The following is a 21,937-nucleotide window of genomic DNA, read 5'->3' on the forward strand; positions in this document are numbered from 1 at the left end:
TGAAGTATTTGACATGAGGTCATTTTAATAATTCTTTGAAAAAATAAATATTTTTTCGTGAATTATCAAAAAAAAATCTACACTAAGAAATGGAGATAGTGTCTATCTCATCTTACAGATATTACTAAGGTTAAATACCATGTCAGGAAGTAGACATGGTATTTAAACCCATACATGTTTCTAATCACTACATAACGCATTACCCAAACAATTGGTAAAATGCTCATAAAAACCCATCAAAATTCAAAGTTTTAATCTTTATTTTTAAACAGTAAATTTCCAGCGCTGGGTAAAAACAGGGTGGAGGGTGAACTGGGAATATGGCTTAGTGGCAGAGCACTTACTTTAGCATGTGTTCAGTTTCCGGCACAGAAAAAAGATGGTTTTCACAGACACAAGCAAGTAAAGGGCACGAACAAATCAAGGAGCATACAAATCATGGAGGCCGCTACGTGTCTAGGGCACATTCAACACTGGCCTCAGCATGGAAGATACAAACCTTTGATCCTCCTCTCCTCTCAAAAGCTATTGTCAGGCACACTCAGGAAGTGGATGATCTTTCATAGTCTATAAACTGTATACTTCACTGCCATTCATTAATAAGTATTGACATATAGAGCTATACATTAGACTTAGTGTGAGTGACCGTATAAAATCAGTTTCTTAATAAGTACTGGTATGCTTCACTTTAAAGATACTTAACATACAAAATCTAAACTTATTCCTAAAGGTAAATTATGGATTGTCTGCAAACACATGAAGGGGTACCAAAGGGTATATGTGTGTATCTACATAACACATCTTTTTCTGAAAAGCAACATAAATATATTCATTATTTCAACAACATAAAGGCATACAAATAGCTAAGAAGCTATGTGATATGACAAGCTACCTCTGTGTTTGGGGTAAACAAAGATGACTTGCACACAGATCCTGTCCTTGCAGAGCATCCTGCCTAGCAAGTGCAACAGCAAATAGGTAAGTAGGCTATAGCTGAAAAGAAATAGGAAGCTTGCTGTTATATGAGATGAACACATTACTTAGCCAGGCTACAGGGGAACAGCAGAGGATAGAGAAAAGCTTATCTAGGGGTATGAGCTAGCAATGAAGGAGGCAAAGGAGCAATCGGGGAAAAGCAGTCCAGGGAAACAGAAATTTATGCAAACCTCACAAGGTAAGAAAAAAGGAGGCAGGGAGAATGTGGCAATGGGAGCCAAAAAGACTATTGTCAAGGCTACAAGTGATGCTACCTTAGACTCAGAAAGTGGCAATAAAGAAAGTAATGAGGGGAATAACTAGACGCATAGAAGGCACATGTAGCAACTAAACCAACGAATGGTGCAGAATTGGACAGAAAGAACTAAATTTGAATGAAGGAGGACATGATGTCAACAACAACAACAAGAGTTTTACAGGCTCTGCAGAAGAAATAATGTTCGTGTAGGGTATAGTGAGACTGTTTCTTATGTGAAATTCTGTGTTGTAAATACCAGTCTGAGGCTTAGGTGACAAATCTAGAGTATAAGTAGAGCTTTCAGAGCCAAACCACATCTTACACTTTATTCCTCACTGGCACTACCCTTCTCTACCTTCCCTCTGGTTTCAATGTAAATTCATCAAACATCTTATCACGTCCTTCCAGTTTCCAGGCACTATGCTAGATGGAAGATTCAATTGGATGAAAAGGAAAAAAAAGCAAAACAAGCAGAAACAGAATAAAAAACCAGTTTGACTCATTTTGATGAAAAACTTAGCACACAATTTGATTTGTTCTAATACTTGGTTTACCAATTCCAAGTTTTGAAGACTTTGTCTGAAATATGTCAGAACCTGCATTACCCCCAGATCAATAGGGTAATGCACAGAAGATTCAGAGCTTAAATAGTGATTTGGTTTCATTTACAAACCATGATGGATGGTGGAGACAATCGTCTCTCCCAGTCATTTATTCATTAAGGTGCCTTCTTCCTCATAAATACAGTAGGCAGTCTTAAGTGAAGCAAATCCAAGCTACACCCAACAAATATTTGGATTATGAGTGGTGTGAGAATCTTTAAAGTGAAGAAAGCCCTGATTTCCATTAATTCACCAACTTTTGCTTTTTAAAGATACATTTTTTATTTATTTTGAATTATGTCTATGTCTGTGTGGGTAGGCAGGTGGGTATACAGGTGCCCACAGAGGCCAGAAGAGGGGGTCAGATCCCCTGGAGCTACAGGTTGTTGTGAGCCACCATGTGGGTGCTAGGAAGTGAACTGATGTCCTCTGGAAGAACCGGGAGTGCTCTTAGCCATCTCTCCTGCCTGCCCTTCTTTCTTTTTGTTAAGTGGTTGTTGTATGAAAGAAACTTGACTTCAGAAGCATACTCTAGTCTTAACAGTCATTTTTCTAGGTAAGTTCAATGTCGATAGAGAATAGTGGATGGATGATATGAAAAAAATAGATAAAGTTATTTGAAGGTAGAATTCATGAATGACCTGCTGCTGTTTTGGGGTGCCAAACTGGTTTTTCATGTGTACAAACTCATAAACTGTATTGATGATAAGTAATATAATAAAGATGGGTACCTTTTGAAAAAAGTTTACATGCTTGAAAGAAAGAATATCCAATTCCCACTGCAGAAAGAAAGTGTAATGCCATTAAATAAGAATACCAGAAAGAAAGAAAACTGAAATAATACAAAACAAAATTTTATTTGAATGACTAACGACATGAATGGGTCTTGGACAGCCTGGTTACAAATTAAAGTGCTCTGTTTCAGGGAGACAAGCTTTTGGAGGGGGCTCTATTAAGAAAGGAGATTTATTCAGAGGAAGGGATAGTCCAATTTATTGAGTAATTCTTATTTTCTGCAATTCTGTTTCACTTTCTCTTTAGAATCTCCTTTTAAGTCAGAAGACATTTGTCTTTACAGACAAGGAAACTGAAGTTATCAATGTAAGTTTTCAATTATTTTAGGGTTGGGATTGGAAGGAGGTGTTCAGACTTGGGCATCTCTTTCAAATAAGCTTAGGTTTAGATGGGATAGATATGCTTAGGATAGGATATAGGTAGATTATAATTTATTTATCATCTTCTCTATATATATATGCTTTAGATATGTTTGAGACATTTTGTTTATTGACACAATTTAGTTTTGTCTTAAGTCTAAATCCTTTCTTTAGACTAAAATTGAAGGGAGCGATTTTATGTATCTGTAAGCGCTGACCACTCCCGTGTGGGTGTGTTCACAGTACATAGAATGTATGATGGTAAATAGAGCTAGGGGGAGGGGACGCTCGCTCTTTGGGTTTCGGTTTTGACCTGGAGAGCAGCGTGACCTTTGGTTCTTGGATTTCTTGGTTTTCAAGTAAGTGATTTCTCTTTCAATAAATATCCTAGGATATCCCCTTTTGTGTAGTTTAATATTTCTGCCTAAGGACACACAGCTAAAGTATCCAGAAATCTAACCAATGTCTGCTTTATGTTTAGAAATATCAACTGCTGAGTTTAATCAGGTCAGTTTGGCTACTGTTATTTTTTTTTACTATTTTCAGTGTCTTTGATATTTCCAGTATTTTGGTGTATTTTTAATATAATCAATATTTTTCATTTACACAATTGCTCACAGTCTTTATATATACATATGTATATATATGGGAATTACTAACCATATAACTTCGATTGCATTTGTAACTTCATCCATACTGGAGATGATCTGTATTTATTCATTACCTCTGGCTCAAGCCTTGTCTGCTTTTCAAAGTAGTTTCATACACTAGTAAAGTGACTGATTTAGTTTAGGTCAGAGACTGAATTTAGTCATATGGTCACCTCTTCTCCTAACCTAATTTCTGCAAAAGACCAAACTGCTCTCTCCCCAAAAAGCTGCAGAGACACAGCTCCAGGAAACCCTTGAGGGAATAGTTCTTATATTCAGACTAGTTCAACACCATTACAAGAATTATTAATTTCCTATAGAACTCAGAAAGGAATGGGATAGTTCACAATTAAATAGGTTTCAAAGATTAAAACAAGAAAATGGAATCTATAGCAAGAAATTACTAACACAATTAACATTTACCAGCATCCATTTAGAAAAAGCAACCCACTCTACTATGTCAGACCCTCATACAGGCATCATAGAAGAGCCAAGTAATAGCTTATTGGAGTAACAATGGGTATGTATACTTATAATTACATGTATGTGCATATAAGTTTCATGTTCTTTTCTCTGAGTACCTACTGAAGAAAGATGAAAGTCTGACGCTGGAAAATTGTCACACTCATTTCTCAATCTAGAATACCCCATGCTGAGGTGTCCATCATCTGACAAAATTCAATGTTACTACTGTGGTTTATGAACATAAAGTAATCTTATTCTGACTTCTGTCTTGTACAACGGCATTCAAGCATACATAAAGAGACTAAAATGTTTTAAATTTATCAGGATTGAAAAAAATTCAGTAGATACATCAAATGCATCAAAGGAAACAATAGCAAGAGAAAAACGAAATAGCAAGTGTGAAAACAAGCTACTTTACCATATTTAGGTGAAAAAAACATTGCTCTGGATCTCATCAAATTTTCAGGTGCAGGCATCACAAACTGGACTGGTCTGTCAGATCTATCTTTTGGGTTCTTAGAACCAGCCTGTTGGTTCTCAAATATGCTTCGAATTCTTTCAAGCTTGAGTTGTACAGTCTGCATTTGAGCCTACAGATTACATAAGAATTCTATAAACTGGGGCTGGAGAGATGGCTTGGCAGTTAAGAACACTGGGTACCTTTGAAGAGGACCTGAGTTCAATTCTCAGCATCCACAGAACCATCTGTAATTCTAGTTTGTTTTTTTTCGTTTTGGTTTTCTTTTTTTTTTCATAATTATTTTTTATTAAAATTTTTTATTTTTAAATTTAAATTCAAATTAAAAACAAGGTTTCTTCACATATCAATCTCACGTCCCTCTCCCTTTCCCTCCCCTCCTCCCATTCCCTCCTACCACTCACCCAATACCCCCTCCTTTCCCCAGGGAGGGTGAGTTCTTTTGTTTTTATGAGACAGGGTTTCTCCGTATTGTTTTGGAGGCTATCGGTCCAGCCCGGCCTCGAACTCACAGAGATCCACCTGCCTCTGCTGGGATTAAAGGTGTGCACCACCACCGCCCGGCTCTTTTTTGGTTTTCAAGACAGGGCTTCTCAATATTGCTTTGGAGCCTGTCCTGGAACTTACTCTGTAGACCAGGCTGGCTTCGAACTCACAGAGATCTGCCTGCCTCTGCCTCCCAAGTGCTGGGATTAAAGGTGTGTGCCGCCAACACCTGGCTCTATAATTCTGGTTTTTGGGTTATCCAACACCTTCTTCTACCTTTTGTAGGCACCAGGCATATACACATGCAGTTAAAACACATATACACAAAATAAAATATAAAATTATATGAGCTGCTGGGCATAGTGGAGCTTATCTTTAATTCCATCACTGAATAGACAGAGGCAAGTGGATCTCTGTGAGTTCAACGTCAACCAAGTTTACATAGCTAGTTCCAAGTCAGCCAAGGCTACATTGCCAGGCTTGCCTCAAAAAAACATGAAATGGAATGAAAAAAAACATGAAATGGAATGAAATGAGTCATAGCAACTACTATTAAATTCTTCAGATACAGTTTAAAATTTGAATCTCAGGACTGGGGAGATGGCTTAGTCAGTAAAGTGCCTGCTATATGACCGTGAAAACCCGAGTTCAGATCGCCAGCAGCCATATAAAATCCAGGCATGGCAGGAACATCTGTCACTTCAGTGCTGGCAAAGCAGAGACAGGAGGATCCCTGGAGCTCACTGCCCCCCCCCAATCTAACTGAATCAACGAGAGCTCCAAGTTCACTGGAGACTGTCTCAAAATAAGGAGTGTGACTCAAAAAGATCCTGAAAGGCAACCTTTGGCTCCCACCAGCATGCACACATGCACACACCCACATAAACATGTAGATATGCTACATACCAAATACATGAATATGTAAGCATCAAAGTGATATATCTTTAGATTATAGTGTGTAGAAGAAAATTTTAATTGCTGTTTGTGGACTACAGAAATGGTTCATTGGGTAAAGTACTTCCACACAAGTATAAGGACCTGTCTTTGCATCCTAAGAACACACATACAAAGTGGGACACAGCATATGAATCTGTATGTCGTATGCTCATACACATGTATACATATACACATACAAGCATACAACACAAACACAGAAACAACTTATTTTGAACTTAAAATATAACTAGAACAAAATTAGGAAAGAAACAACAAGCTAGTATATTCTCTATGTAAATAAAAAACCAAAGTCCCAATGTAAACAATCATAAAATACCCTAACACTCTACTCCACTTAGGGGCCTTCCTCTGAGGGTACAGAACAAAATGTATGAGAAAGTTCACAGCATGGAACTCGCGATAACTGCACAGAAGCAGCCAACGGTTCTCTTTCCTAGAAGCCACCAAAATGCCTGAAGTGGAGTAGAAGAAGCGGACCTTCCACAAGTTCACCTACTGCCGCAACATGGACCTGGACCAACTTCTGGACATGTCCTATGAGTAACTGATGCAGCCCGACAGAGGCGATGCCTGAACCACAGCCTGTGGTGAAAGCCTCATTCACTACTAAAGTGCTTGGGAAAAGGCCAAGAAGGAGGCGCCACCCATGGAGAAGCCCAAGGTGGTGAAGACCCACCTGAGGGACATGATCATCCTGCCGGAGATGGTAGGCAGTATGATGGGTGTGTACAATGGCAAGACCGCCAACCAGGTAGAGATTAAACCAGAAATGATTGCCCCCCCCATAAAAAAGCTCGTAGCACAGGTAAAGAACTTAAAAATCATTGAGTCAGACAGTGTAATGGCACACACTTTTAGGAGTTCTGGGTCAACCAAGGCTATACAGTGAGACCCTGTCTCAAACAAACAAACTAAATAGTAATAATGACAACAACAACAATAGTAGACTCAGAGCTCATGGCAAAAGGTAGTCATATTATATAGCAAACATGTGCCTGTGGATTCTTTGATACTTGACAGTGGCACTACTATCACCCCTTAATCCTCAAGGGGACTGTGTGTATACAAACTGATATGAAGCTGACTATGGGATAGTAAAACTCTTACACCATGGTAATTTGCTTGTGTCTTTGAATAAAATGTTTCTCACCTTGAGTTCAGGAGACAGGAACACATCAAATTCATATTGCAGATTCTCAATATCATAATTGATAAAGGGCACAGCCATTTGAAGGAAATTTTCCACATCCTGAAGGGCTTTCTTAGCATCTTCTTTAGTCTGGAACTTTCTCACTCCCTGATTAGCAAGGAGGCATTCTCCTTGATCACAGCACTGACGTGCCTGATGAGGAAAACCAAAGCAGCAAACAGAAGAATGGATAAAGAGGACATAGGTTTGCCTTTAAACTAGCCGTCTCGCTTCTTCATTATTACATCTTAGTGGACGGGAGGGGAACGTGGGTGGGTGTGCAAAGCACACTCATGCTACAGCATACATGTAGAAGTCGGAGGACAAATTGGTAGTAGACAGTTCTCTCCTTCCAGCATGTGAGCCCTTGGGATTAAACTCTGATTATAATGCTTGTCAACAAGTGGCCGCCATCTTGTGGGCCTGTCTCACTTCTGTCAATAAGAATTGTTTTCAGAGGTCAGCTTTGGTGACCCACACCTTTAATCCCAGGACTTGGGAGGCAGAGGCAGGTAGATCTCTGTGAGTTCAAGGCCAGCTTGGTCTACAGAGTGAGTTCCAGGACAGACAGGGCTACATAGTGATACTCCAACGCCATTAAAAAAAGAAAAGAAAAATTGCTTTCAGAGCTGGTAATAAGTGATGTCTAGTGGTGCCCCCAGAAATTCTGATTCAGTAGCTCTGGGCTACCTGTCAGACATTTATACTGCTAAAGTGCTCCACAGGTATGGCTGACACATAGTCGAGATTGGGAAGCACTGCATTTATTTCATAAGAAGTAATTTCTTCTGCAGTAGGTGCCTGACCATTTTCTCAGCACTAACAGTTTAGTTGCATGCAATTTCCTACAAATCAATAACTGAAATATGAAACTCCTAACAAAACATAAAGTGTAATAGTAATGCCTAATGATTGCCAAGGACAAGAATAAAGGGTGCTTTTTTTTTGAACCAGAAAAAGAGCTGTGAAGATTAGTATGCTTATGTTCAGATGTGATGTTGACAAATGATACTCCTGTTTACATTCTGCTGCCATGACCAGATCTGTAGAGTGGCCATTCTATTCACTGCTTAATCACAAAATAGGGCTGACCCACAGTCACCAGCTAATTTGTAGTGCTGTACTATGAAATGTGGAACGAATTTCAGGCTTCTGCAAAATGTCCCTAGGCTTTTAAGTACTCTGACCACAGAATATCACCAGGTTTCAGAGATAGACTTAAAATAGAAAGGTAGCCATCACCACCACAGTCTCCACATTGAGAACAGAGCAAAATTGGTACTACACTGAATCTGCCATGAATACTACATAGGGAGATAGACTGGAAAACCACGAAGAGGCTCAGTCGTTAATACCTCTTGCAAATTTAAACACAAGGCTATATATATATATATATATAGAGAGAGAGAGAGAGAGAGAGAGTGAGTATATATATATACTCTGACCCCCTAAGAAGAGGTACTATAAGGCATATAGCCAAGTATCTGAGAATATAAAAGGTACAGCATAAGGCATATGGGCAAGAATGCAAAGATTAGAGAACTCAAGAAGAGAAAATAATGATCTTTGTCAGAAATGGGTCATTTCCCATCATATTACCTGCTGTAGGAGTTTGTGCATTTTGAAGGTCCTGCTCAGCTGTATCCGCTTTACCCTGATCTCATTAACCAAAACATCAGAAAGGTAGCGTAGCTCATTGCACCTCTGGCAAATTAAATCAAGTGCATAGTGATGGTTTGATGCAAGCTTGTGGCCATGTAGTATCACAAGGTGGGCCTTGGCTAACAGCTCCTGATTTGAAAGAGGAGAGAAAAATCATTACCGCATGATCTCTGCTCATATAGAATGGGAGGGGGGAATCATTAAAGAATGGTCATAAAACATGATTTCATGTAATTTTTCTGCATTCAACAAAAGAAAACACATATGCGTGCACGTGTATGCGCATACACACATACAGACACACACACACAAATCTTACAGTGACAATGATTAGGTACAACAGTGATATCAACCATCAGAAGCTCATGCATTTCTGGATATAAAATGAAAGTCAACTACCCCATTCCACTCGGGGCATGAAGACTGCCTTCTAGTGTAGTATGCACAGATGTAAAACAGAAACACATACAGCACCCGGCATGAAGTAAACAGCAGCCAAATGAAAGCTAATACATTTCAACCTTAAGTCAAGCTGCCGCTCACTTGTGTGCTTTTGACATACCTGAAGTGAATAGCAGCAGGAATTCTCTAGGCTTTACCTCTGTTCTATCAACTACTCACTCCCAGTGGCTGACTCCCATTGTGCAGTGATACATATGGTACAGTAGGGACATACGTAATACTTCCCAAAGCTAAATAAGGCAAACTGAAGCCTAGATGAGGCAGTGAATGGCCTGCCTGGCTATTGGGAAATCTACAATTAAAATAGAGTTGCTTTTTAAATGGGCTAGATATTCAATCTCATATATGAAAATACTACTATTCTAGTTAGCTTTAATTGCCAACTTGACACAGTCTAGAGCAGTGTTTCTTAACCTGTGGGACATGACTTCCCCAAAGTTGCATTTGTTCAGAGTCTTTTTGTTGGTTTTGGTTTTTTGAGACAGGGTTTCTCTGTGTAGCCTTGACTGTCCTGGAACTCACTCTGTACACAAGACTGGCCTTGAGCTCACAGAGATCTGCCTGCTTCCACCTCCCAAGTGCTGGAATTAAAGGCGAGAGCCACCACAACCTGGCTGTTCAGAGTATTTTATCACAGCAATGGAAGAAAACTAGAACTACTACCGAACTGAATGTTTTAAATGACAAGTTCTGTGCCATACGTTTTAAATCACATTGAAAAAAATTTATTAAAAACAAATCCCCTAGCTTTCAAATCAGTTCACCTTGTCTTTCCACTATGACTATCACAAGGAGATGTCAAGTGCAGCACAATCTGAAGTCTACCAGCCTAATTCCTTTACTGGTTACTGCAACTTCTGGCCCTCAATTGTCATTCACACATGCTTGTGATTCAATCATGAGTTTGTTTTCTAAGAATATATTTGTAAAAGCATCGTTTTGCTGTCATATACAAGGCAGTAAAGAAAATGCAGTTTACTAAGTATTAAAGTCACGAATCTAAGCTTTAGAATTAACAAGAACGCTAACAATGGCTTTTCCTTTGAGTACATACTACATATCCAGGAGCAATGCTAAGCACTAACTGTACATCTAAATAAATCCTCATCTATCACCCTATAAAGTAGGTCATTTTACTCCCAAGATCCAGAAAATGACACTGAGGCTTAGAAATCAATTTGCCCAAGGTCCAACAGCTTGTCAGACCAAGCAGAGCTATCTGTGTGGGTCTATGGTTGATTCAACTGCATATACATATAATGAACATTAGACATCCATAGCCTTATATTATTCCATAATTTTCAGAAACCAAATAACTCGTTTTTTGAGACAGGATCTCATGTGGAATAGGCTAACTATGTATCTGAGGCCTATGACTATGTATCATCCTTGGTAGACTATATTCCTAACATCTCCAAGACAATTTACAGTCTCATTATAGATCCTACAAACTTACATAATTTCATACATGAAGCACCTGCAGTGTTATCCTAGGTCTGCACTTCAAATGGATTCAGGCTAGCATCATTGTGTTAACTATATAGTTATGACAGGTTAAGTATAATAAGCCCTTATACTAAGCCCCGGTGAAGTATAAACAAAGAGAAAAACAATCTTACCTGAGATTTTTCATCCAAGTTTTCTATTTTTTTAAGTCTTTGTTTTATTTGGGCTAAGTTCCCTGTTATATCACCCAGTTCTATTTGTTGATTTAATAAAATTTCAATTTGACTCACAACCTAAAAGTAAGAAATAAAGGTTTTAAAAGCATGTGAGTTATTAAGAATTCACTGTTATGCTTAGTCTTGCTGCAGCTTGATATGCCATGTTTTACTGATACTCATAGGAGACCTACCCTTTGCTGAATGGAGATAGAAGAGGAGGGGATTGGGGATGGGAGGGGGGAATGAGTTAGAGGGACTTGGAGGGGAAAATGAGGGGGAGGCTTCAGCCAGGATGTAAAATAAATAAATGAATAAAAACAGAGGAAAGCCGGCTCTGGTGGCGCAGGCCCGTAGGATTTGCTGAAGGAGGCAGAGGCAGGAGGATCTGGAGTTCGAGGCCACCCTGAACTACACATTTTGCCGGGCATTGGTGGCGCACACCTTTAATCCCAGCACTCGGGAGGCAGAGGCAGGCAGATCTCTGTGAATTTGAGGCCATCCTGGTCCATGAGCAAGTTCCAGGACAGCCTCCAAAACAATACAGAGAAACCCTGTCTCAAAAAACAAAAGACAAAACAGAGGAAAAAATTTACCTTTAGTAATTATCAATTTACATAACAAATGCTATTAAATAAGAATGCAAATATGAGAAAATTACACATATACAAAATATGGTCATCTATTTTACTCACAGAAATAAATATAATCTGTTAAAATGCAGCCTCTTAGATATCCACACACACTTAATGATATACAGAAGATCCCTGTGTACACGTGTAGTCATGTATATGCAGACATACTTGCATAAATGTGTGTACATGCAAATATGCATACATGTATACACATGCATGTGTTTTCCCCAGCTTATAAACAATGACCCTTCAGTAGCAATGAGCACACCTTGCGCCCACATCTTCATATTTAATACAATTTCCAAGAAAAAGAAACCACAGTTGCTCAGGAAAATGAATGCCTCTAAGGCTAAGATAGAACACATAAAAGATGAGTTTGAATTATCTCTTCATGCCATTAAGGGAGGAAGTTATTTTTTAAAATCTTGACAAACATCACAATAGAGTAGCTAGTCTGAAACATCAAAGTAGTTAAGAATAGCAACTGGAATACAGAGGCTACTGAGATGGCTAAGAGGTTAACAGTGACCTCATGAGGGCCTGCAATGATTGACACACACATATGCAAATACACACAGTTTTAAAATAATAAAAGTCTAGTATGGTAAATCACACCTTTAATCCAAGCACTCAGGAGGCAGAGGTAGCAGAATCTCTGAGTTCAAAACTAGCCTATACTACATAGTAAGTTCTAGGCCACCCAAGGATATATACTAAGACCTAACCTCAAAAATAAATAAATAAATAATAGATGAATAAATAAATACCTCTTTGTTTTTTTTCTTTTTTCTTTCTTAGTCCCTTTATGGGACTGGAGATGGCTCAACAGTCAGGATGCCTACTTCTCTCCCATAGGAGCAGGGTTTGGTTCACAGCACCCATATCAGATTACTCATTACCACTATTACTCCAGTTCCAAGGATCCAATGTCCTCTGGTCTCCACAGACACATGCACAAATGTGCTATAGATATGCTCATGCAAGCGCATGCATACACACACACACACACACACACACACACACAGATAAAAACAATCTTTAAAACAAAATCATTTTTTAAACACAGTATAGCAATGATGAATGGGACAATAGCTCAGTCAGTAAAAATGCTTGTCACACAGTCATGAGGACCTAAGTTCAATACTCAGAAGCTGCATTTTTCAAAATCTGGTGTGGTCACTTGTGTCTGTGACCCCAGTGCAGAAGAGGTGGAGGTGAGAGGCTCCCTGAGAAGCTAGCAAATGAGAAACCCTGTCTCAAAAACCAAGATGAATGATTTTTTATAACCCCTGGCCTCCTCAAAACCACACACACACACGAGAGAGAGAGAGAGAGAGAGAGAGAATATCAATGAGTCATAAGCCATGAAAATTGTAGAAATGTATGAATCAAATATGAATGAGAAGGAAAAGCTTGCTTAGTTCCTATGGCAGATAAATACTGAAAGATCATCCGTGAAGGCTGCTGAAATAAAGAAAGGTTCAGACAAGAATCAACAGATGCTCCATGGACAATTCTGATGGGGAAACCAGATACTTTCCGTCTTCTCCCCATGCATTTACTACTAGTTACAAGGGGAGGGAGAGCTGTGAAGCAGTGAAGAAACAGAACAATCCTCGTGCTGGTTAACCCATGTCCACACCAGTGAAGTGGAGTAAGCAGACATGGCTGACCTCCAGATGTGACACCCTGGAAGGAGCGCATCACTTCTGCAGTACTCTAGTTGTGAACATGTGGACAATCTTATCATGAAAAGATGTTAAGCAAAGTCAAAATGAACACGTTCTACTTCGAAATATTAGCAGTGTAAAATGTTTTCTAAAGCAAAAAGATGTTCTGTCCTCCAGGAGATGACATAGACAGAACATGCTAAAGTATTAGTAGACCCAAGACAAGGCCTTATATTGAAATAAAAGAGAAAAGGTATAAAAGTAATTACTGGGAACCAAATATGGTAGCTCACACCTGTGATCCCAGAAGATCTCAAGAGACAGACGCATGAGAATTGCAAATTCAAGGCCAGCCTGGGCTACATAATGTAGAAAGATCTTATTTCCAAAGAAAACCACAAAAATAAACAATGAAGAGGACTGATGAGAAGGCTTACCAAGTTATAAAGGAACATACTTACAAACTCAATGCCTAGAATCACACAGTAGGAGGAGGTCACAATTCCATTAAGTGGTCCTCTAACCTCCATATACACACCCATTATTGGGTTAACTGACAAAATTGGAATAATGATTACAGATAATATAAAGGTCTTGTACTGTCATGGAATGTAGTGATTCTGATAACTGAACAATGATTCCGTAAGACAGTATTATTACTATAAGAAAAAAGTAAAAGATTTAGGAGAAAATGGCCCTCCCTATAGCATGTGGTATCTAAAGATCAATGAGTATTGTTTCCTTGGAAAACTATCTTACAGCCTGAAAGCACTTTGTATTGAAAACGTTTGAAGGACGAACATGAAAGTAGAGAAAGACTGTCCCTGTCACACTCAATGACATGTCAGTGCTTTGTCACAGTGGAAGAAGGCTTGGATGTTAGCAGAGCTCTTCTTTGTTCCAAGTCAAGGAACCCGTCTCCTTTATTCTCCCCAGGGTGAAAACTGGCATCGTGAAAGGCTGGCCTCCTGATGCTAATGAATAAGGGTCTCCATCACAAGGAAAGAACTGTCTCAACTGACCTCTTGAAAGTCTTGCTCAAACTTCCATAGCTGCAGATACTGCTCCATTTTTTGCTGGTGTTTTTCCCAAAATCCATCAAAAGCAGTTTCCATATCATGCACTTGAGTCAGCAACCTTAATGAACAAAAGCCAATGAATTATTTTTAAAAAATCATATGTAGGGCAGGTATGCAGCTGCTCATTAAGATTCTAAACACTCTCCCAGACCAACATGATGTACAATTCTGCCATGGGCCCAAAGTGACAGGGTCAAGTGAGCATAGACTGAAATCTCTGAAACTGTAAGACAAAATAAGTATTTCCTCAGTAAGAACAAGAAAGAAAGAATGAGTGAGTGAATGAATGAATCAATGAATGATAGGCAAAGATCAAGAGTCGTAGCACACACCTTTAACCTAATACTTAGGAAAATAAATGCAGATCTCTTTAAGTTTAAGTCCAGCCCAGTTTATATGGAATTCCAGACCAGCCTGAGCTACATAGTGAGGTCGTCTCTCAAAAAAAAAAAAAAAGAATTAAAGGCAAAAATAGTCTATGACACTATGACACTTGGCTCAGGCAAAGAAAAATCAATGTCTGGGGAACTTAATTCTGCAAGCAAACTAATGTCTGCAGACCAACCCAGAGAAGATGTTCCCAGACTTTCAGAGATCCAGAAATACTTTCATACCTAACAGCAACAAACAATGTAAAATTCCCAGTTTGAAAATATGAGTAAATAATAAAAGAAGGGAGTGCTTACTTATTAATAGTGTACCAGTCACCACTTATGTGCTGAGGACATTCAAGACTTGAACTGACAGTTTCTTCAGTGTTAGGCACTTGCAGGTTCATGAGCAGAATTTTTCCTTCTTTGGTTACAGCTGTTAAGTCACTCTACATAAAAGTACAACAGGATATGCCAGATAGTTAGGTAGTAATCAAACATGAATGATTTGAAGAGAAGGGAATATAGAAGTACAGAGAATGTACGGCACAGTAGGTAGAAGCAATTCCAGGACAGCCTTTGCTTTCTCAGTATTTCAGGATCACAGAATCTGCAAATGTGAGGCTCTATGGCCAGGTTGGTAAATGTGCTAGCCTTTGAAGATTCCAGACCTGACTTCAATATCCAAAACACACATTAATAAAAACAGGAAAATGGGCAGTGGTTGCCCATACCTTTAATCCCAGCACTTGGGAGGAAGAGGCAGGCAAATCTCTGTGAGTTCAAGACCAGTTTGGTCAACAGAGCAAGTTCCAGGACAGACTCCAAAGCTACTCATAAAAACCCTGTCTCAAAAAAACAAAAATCAAAACAAAAGAGGAAAGATGGTGTACATTTCTAATACATGTGCCAGGGAGGTAGATCTAAACAGATCCCTGGGGCTCACTAGTCAGCCAACAGAGCCACTGAGAAACCCCGTCCCAAAAAAACAAGGTAGGGTGCTGGAGAGATGGTTCTGTGGTTAAGAGCACTGACTGCTCTTCCAGAGGACCCAGATTCAATTCCCAGTACCCACAGGGCAGCTCTTGACTGTCTGTAACTCCAGTTCCAGGGAATCTGACACCTTTTTCTAATCTCCATGGGCACTGAATGAACATAATGCACAGACAACAGGCAAGCTAAAAATAAGCTAACATAAAATAACAACAGGCAAGCTAAAAATAAAGTAACAATCAAAAAGCACGAGGTGGATGTCAAATGAGGAAGAACAATGTCCACTGGCCTCACACACGTGCACCTACACACACATGACATAAACACTCATACAAATGTGAGGCTCAAAGAAGTTCCTGTCTTACAAACAGGGACTAGAGTCCCCAGCTGGTGAAATAGACATTAGAGACAGAAGTACCAACCATGCTGTTTCTAGCTTCCTGTTACAGACAGCAAGTTCTAACCGACCTTGTTCTACCTTGTTGATATTTTTAATGTGCTCACAGAAAACCATATTAACACAGTAACAACTACCATATCAGAAATCATAGTTACAAAGCAGATTTAATGCATATTCAAAAAGAATCATATACCTTTTTTACTAATCATTAGTTATTACCAATTACTTTCTGCCTTAAGTCTTCTCTTAGTTCACATCTGGATTTAATGAACATCATGAAGCACATGCCTAGGAAGACTATATGCACAGACCTTCTTCAGAGACCTACACGATTCAAGATTTCCTTAAGAAGATCCACAGGATGTACAGAGCTATGAGTACATAGTTGGCATAAAAAATAGGTAGTATGGCAAAAGAAAAGAGTATGTAATTAGCATGTATGAGGCCCTAAGTTTAATTCCCAGCACCAAGAAAATTTTAAAAATTAAAAAAAATCAAACTAATATTAATGAAGCACAAATTATGTGCTAAAAATCCACTGCATGCATGCTACATGTTTATCTATTACATCATCCCTACAGCTGCATACAAATCAGTCATGCAAGCCAAGCCATGAGTGGTGTCACTTGCTTATAACTGGTGAAAACATAAGAATCAGTAGTTCAAGGACAGCTACGGCTGGGAGTTTAAAATCAGTCTATGCTACAAGAAACTCTGTCTCAAGCAACAAGCACAAGGGTCATGCATCATCATCACAGTTGCCACCGTATTGCATACAGGCTTCTGTTTCCATATTATGATGAAAACATTTGGCTTTTCATATCTTATAACTAAAACATAGCACCCTATGTAGAACTGAAAACTGCCAGGGCATCCAATGTGTTATTATGGGTAAGGGAGATAAATAAGACTCAGATGCCTGATTTTCTTTGTCCAAATTTTCTTACATTTTGAGGAAAGTGCCTCTAAAAGTCAAATTGTCAGAACTGTTCCTCTCCTACCACAGACAGAACTGAGTGGAACAAAATCAATTCTCCAAGGAACTAGAAAGATGCCTAGGGAGATGCACTTGCTTCTCTTGCAGAGGACTCAGGTTCAGTTCCCAGAACCCACATAGCAGCTGACAATCACCTGTAACCCCAGTTCCAGGAGATCTGATGCTCTCTTCTGGTCTCTGAAGACACTAGGCACACATGTGGGGTACACATATACATATACATATACACAGAGGCAAAAAAGCAAACACATAAAGTAAAAATAAAAGAAAAATATTTTCAATATATCTTCCATCTTCACTATGTAAAAATCAATGTGAAATAAGCACATCAAACAGCTTTCTGAAACAAAAAAATACCATGTGGCAGGGTGTGATGGTGCACACATGTAATTCCAGAACTCAGGAAGTTCAGAGAAAAAGGTTCCAAGTTTAGGCCATCCTCGGTTACATAGTGAGAATCCAGTTCACAAACCACCAAGAGCTTAGGATTGCAACTTAGTGACAGAGCTTGCCTAACACTCAGGAGGACCTGGATTCTATTCTTAATACCACACAAAAAGACCAGGAGGATCAAGATAAACAGGTCAAGTTTGTGTGTTCCTTTTCTAATAAGACATACCTTCAGGAGACGATACCTTTCAGCATGAGCTGCCAGAATCTCTTCTATCGAAGGAATATCGTCTGGTAGCTCTGCTTCAGCCAGTTCTGTTCCAAAGGACTGCAACATTTGCGCCATTTGTTTCACTGTAACAGCAAACTTCTCTATAGCCTGTAAAAAGCCAGAGGATCTTTGATGGGAACTTGTATTTTTCCATATATGGGCATAAACAACAAACATGTACACTACGAACTCTACTAAGAAAAACTGGCACTACCCCTGACAATTAATGCTCACTCTGCATCTGAATCCCCAAGAGACTAAAAAGCAGTGTCAAAATCCTTGAATGTGTATTTCTACATGTCCCTTGGACAATCATGGAAACCCTTTGTAAAAGATGCCATGTGCTGAGTACTTCACTGCATGGCCTTGAACATCAGTGTCCTTCTTCCTTTATCAAACTCAGCACTTAACACAATTGCTTTCTAACAACTTCACTTCTAAAGAGATGTGAGAACAGCAATGTCACTCAGTATTTATCAGTGTTTGTGATCAGCACTCCACAAAGCTTGAGAATCTAAGGAACTGGAGGGCAAGTTGTCACAATTCATTGCAGGTGTTGCCAAAGATCTGAAATGGTTATCCCAAAGGTGCTGTTGCCCTAAAATGGCAAGGAAGGCTGTACTATTTTGTTTCCAAAAAACAGTTCATCACAGGAAGACAGGAGAAATGCAGACACAATATAAACCATCTGTTAGGCGTGTATCTTAAGATACTTGCTCTTTCATTTAGGACAAGGCGCTGTTCACTCTAACAGTTTACCTTCATGTGAACACCTGAATTGCTGAATGAACCTTCCAAATACATGGTTCCAATGAGGACTGGGAAATGGAACCCTGATTTAGCGGTCATCATTATTTTCTTTGGAAGAGTTCTCATATCGTGAGACTCAGAGTCAAGACACTTAAGTCCCAGGCTTTATTTTACTTGGGAAGCTACAGCCCTTACCTCTTTTGGAAGTCTCTAGACTAGGACTCTGACAAAGTTAATATCCTTGGGAGTACCAGTAGACCAAAATGAATATACTCGCATTTTCTGAGGATTTCCACGTACCAAGCAGTGAGTCAAACATTTTATACTCATTATCTCATTTAAACTTCCCAAGATCCCTATGAGGTAATATACTATCAATCTCATTTTATAGATAGAAAAAGACTTGTAGAGGTGGTATACATTGTCCAAGATCCAAGTGCAGAATTTGAACCCAAACCCTCTGTCTCTTTGTTACTACAGAATCACAGGAAGGGATGGACAGAGAATCCTCTCTTTTCTCCCGAGGCCTCTCCTTCAATTGCCATCCTTAGTGACTCATCATCATTTCTAGATATATCATATAAAAAGAAAACCAAAATGTTGAATCATATATTTATTTGAAAAGTAGGAGACCAAATATTGCTTTTTCTGAGTAGGAAATTTTTTCTAGATAGAATGAAGAATACGCTCTACACGTAAGGGCAGAAGCAACATACATTTCTGAAGATGATCCATTCACTGTGGCAGTACTGCAGGGTGCCGCCTAACTCAGGGGTTAATTGCTTGTCATCAGTGTATGTCAGCAAATCACTAACTGAGCTCAGCATAACAACCTATGTAAGTAAGCAAGAAAGACACTGTTAACCGTCCTTCATGACAGCCCTCCGTCAAACTGCAAAATGAATTTCAGTGAGCACTTAGCAGAACATCATCCGGTCCAAATGCTTCAAACAGTTCTTTCCTGTGCGTGCCTCTCACCCCACCATCTTCAGAGAACAACAGCTTCTATTGCAAAACATTTCTAACCATCAAAATTAGCTTCTACAGAAACCCAAATACCCTAATTCTTCTTGTCTGAGGGGTTTTATTATAATGAGCAGTCTTGTACACGCACATATATGCACACACACACACACAAAGACTTTCTTTGCTCAGACAAAGCAAAAGGACTTTATGTAGTAAGTTACAATTCAGGTATCAAATTTTACGAGCACTCTATTCCAAACAATAAAAACTTATAGATATATTTTCAAAATAAAGACGTGGTACTCTGAGTTATCTTAGGATCATGGTATTTTGGATACGTAAACTATACACGTTATTTGAAAATAAAAATTCCAAAGTATATACACACATAGATATATGAACACATCTATAACATATAACACATATTTTTCAAAGAATTGACTTGTTATAAGTTGCCTGAATTAGTCCTTTTCATCAGTAGAAGCAGATGGCTGTAGGACATTTCAAGAACTAAATTTTTGAGAGACAAATTTATTTAAGTGTTCCATGGACACGAGCAAAACAAACAGCATAGGGTACAGAATACATAAACAATAGAAGGACCAAAGATTCAAGCAATAATCTTACTGGTAATTTCAGCATAAAATCCTCTTGGCTAAATCGAAATCCAATGTCCGTGAAAGTCCGTTGAAGAAAACTAGTAGGCCGTAAAACCAGAACTAAGTGCAAGCTCCCAGGGAAAGAGGCCTGTAGCAAGAAAGAACAAAAGAGTGAGCGGGTACACAATTGACAAGACAAACTCCCAACTGAGCACAAATCAGAAGACATGTCATTGGAGGAAGCAAACTTTAAAGTCACAGAAGTCAGTAAAAGGCCAACATGCTTCAATGAATGGTGATAATATCTAAAACCAAGGAAACAGAAATAAAAATAAGATGGGGGTATTGGGCCAGATCCTTATAATTTTCCCAGTATGGAATTTTCTCACAGAACACAAGCACATCCTAAGCTGCAGGGAATTATTATCTAAAGCTGAATCTTGAAGTTAGTTTTGTTTTTATTGTTTTCTTTCTTTTTAATTGATATATCAACATTTGTACTTATTTGTGTGCTATTCGATACATACACACGTGTGATGATTGCATCATTAGTTAGCAAACATTAATTTGTGCTGGGAACTTTCAAACTCTTCTAGTTATCTTGTAATTACAGAATGCAGTTAACCCTGCCTTACAGGGCCCCACAGCTACTCCCTCCTGTTTAACTGTGCATGCTACATATTATCCAACCTCACTGTAAGGCTCTTCCCCCTCTCCCTGCCCCTTCCTACATTAAGAGACTCTTAGTCTCTGCTCCACTTTCAAGTGATCAACTTTTGTAGCTTCTACCAATGAGAAAAAATATGAAACTAGCTGTCTTTCTGTGCCTGGCTCATTTTATTCAATAAAATTCCCAACTCCAGTTCCATCCATGTTACCAAAAACAAAGGATGGTATGTCAGTTTTACAGTGCGTATACAACATTTTATCTTTTCATCCACGGATGGATATCTTGCATGGTTTCACACACTGCCTATTGTTGATAGTGCTGCAATCAACACGGATATTCAGGTAGCCCTTTACAATACTTATTTCAACTTCCCTGGACATATCCATAGAGGGAGTTGGATTACATGCTAATTGTATTCTCAATTTTTGTGAAGAAACTGTTTTCCAATAACAACTGCAGATTCACAGAGGGGGCTCTCCTCTCTTCGATTTGTCAGCATGCTATTTTTGGTCTTTTGCATATTAGTCATTCTAGTCTTACTGTGATTTTGCTTTGCATGTCCCTGATTAGTGATGCTGATCATGTTTAAACACCTGTTTGATATTCATATAACTTCTTTTAAGAAACGCTATTCCTATCATTTGCTCATTTTTAATTAGACTGGGATTTTGAGGACTTTTTGTTTTGTTTTGCTACTGAGGTTGGGGATCTTTATAACAGTCTAGGTATTAACCCTTTAGTGGACACACAGTTTAAAATATTTCCTCTCTGTGGACTATCCCTTCATTGCGTTCATTGTTTTCTTTTTTCATTGTTTCCTTTTTATACTGATGTTCTTTTCATTAATTTAATCTTGATTGTCTATTCTTTGGGGCCTGCATTTTTGGATATATATTTTTTCAGTGATACTAATTCATTTAAGAATTCTTCCTATATTTTTGCTAGTTTCATAGTTTTGAGTTTTTGTATTTAGGTCCTTGATCCAATTTGAACTATTAGTTTATGGTGAGAGACAGGAAACTAGTTTCATTCCTAGATGTACAGCTTCAATACCTTTATTATATGTGTTCTTGGTTCTTTTTATTAGAAATCAGTTGACAACAAATTTCTGGGTTCTTTTCCTTTCCACTGGTCTATGTATCTGCT

The 21,937-nt window shown here is 38.7% G+C and overlaps 1 protein-coding gene across 9 annotated transcripts in view; it reads right to left on the minus strand.

The window, feature by feature from the left end:
- Mcf2 (MCF.2 cell line derived transforming sequence) overlaps nucleotides 1–21,937 on the minus strand; it is a 104,619-nt gene that overhangs the window by 36,944 nt on the left and 45,738 nt on the right. For 8 of the 9 annotated variants that reach the window (XM_040744661.1, XM_040744658.1, XM_040744664.1 and 5 more), the window contains 10 exons: nucleotides 20,150–20,269; nucleotides 19,273–19,389; nucleotides 17,765–17,914; nucleotides 15,071–15,204; nucleotides 14,328–14,442; nucleotides 10,959–11,078; nucleotides 8,815–9,006; nucleotides 7,177–7,368; nucleotides 4,524–4,695; nucleotides 2,568–2,615 (listed from right to left, as the gene is read on the minus strand). In XM_040744661.1, the coding sequence (XP_040600595.1) occupies nucleotides 2,568–2,615; nucleotides 4,524–4,695; nucleotides 7,177–7,368; nucleotides 8,815–9,006; nucleotides 10,959–11,078; nucleotides 14,328–14,442; nucleotides 15,071–15,204; nucleotides 17,765–17,914; nucleotides 19,273–19,389; nucleotides 20,150–20,269 (1,360 nt within the window). The remainder of the gene's footprint in view (nucleotides 1–2,567; nucleotides 2,616–4,523; nucleotides 4,696–7,176; nucleotides 7,369–8,814; nucleotides 9,007–10,958; nucleotides 11,079–14,327; nucleotides 14,443–15,070; nucleotides 15,205–17,764; nucleotides 17,915–19,272; nucleotides 19,390–20,149; nucleotides 20,270–21,937) is intronic. The other variant, XM_040744659.1, reaches the window with a different exon arrangement.

Source organism: Mesocricetus auratus, unplaced genomic scaffold, assembly GCF_017639785.1.
Source record: "Mesocricetus auratus isolate SY011 unplaced genomic scaffold, BCM_Maur_2.0 Super-Scaffold_100003, whole genome shotgun sequence".
Classification (NCBI taxonomy): domain Eukaryota; kingdom Metazoa; phylum Chordata; class Mammalia; order Rodentia; family Cricetidae; genus Mesocricetus; species Mesocricetus auratus.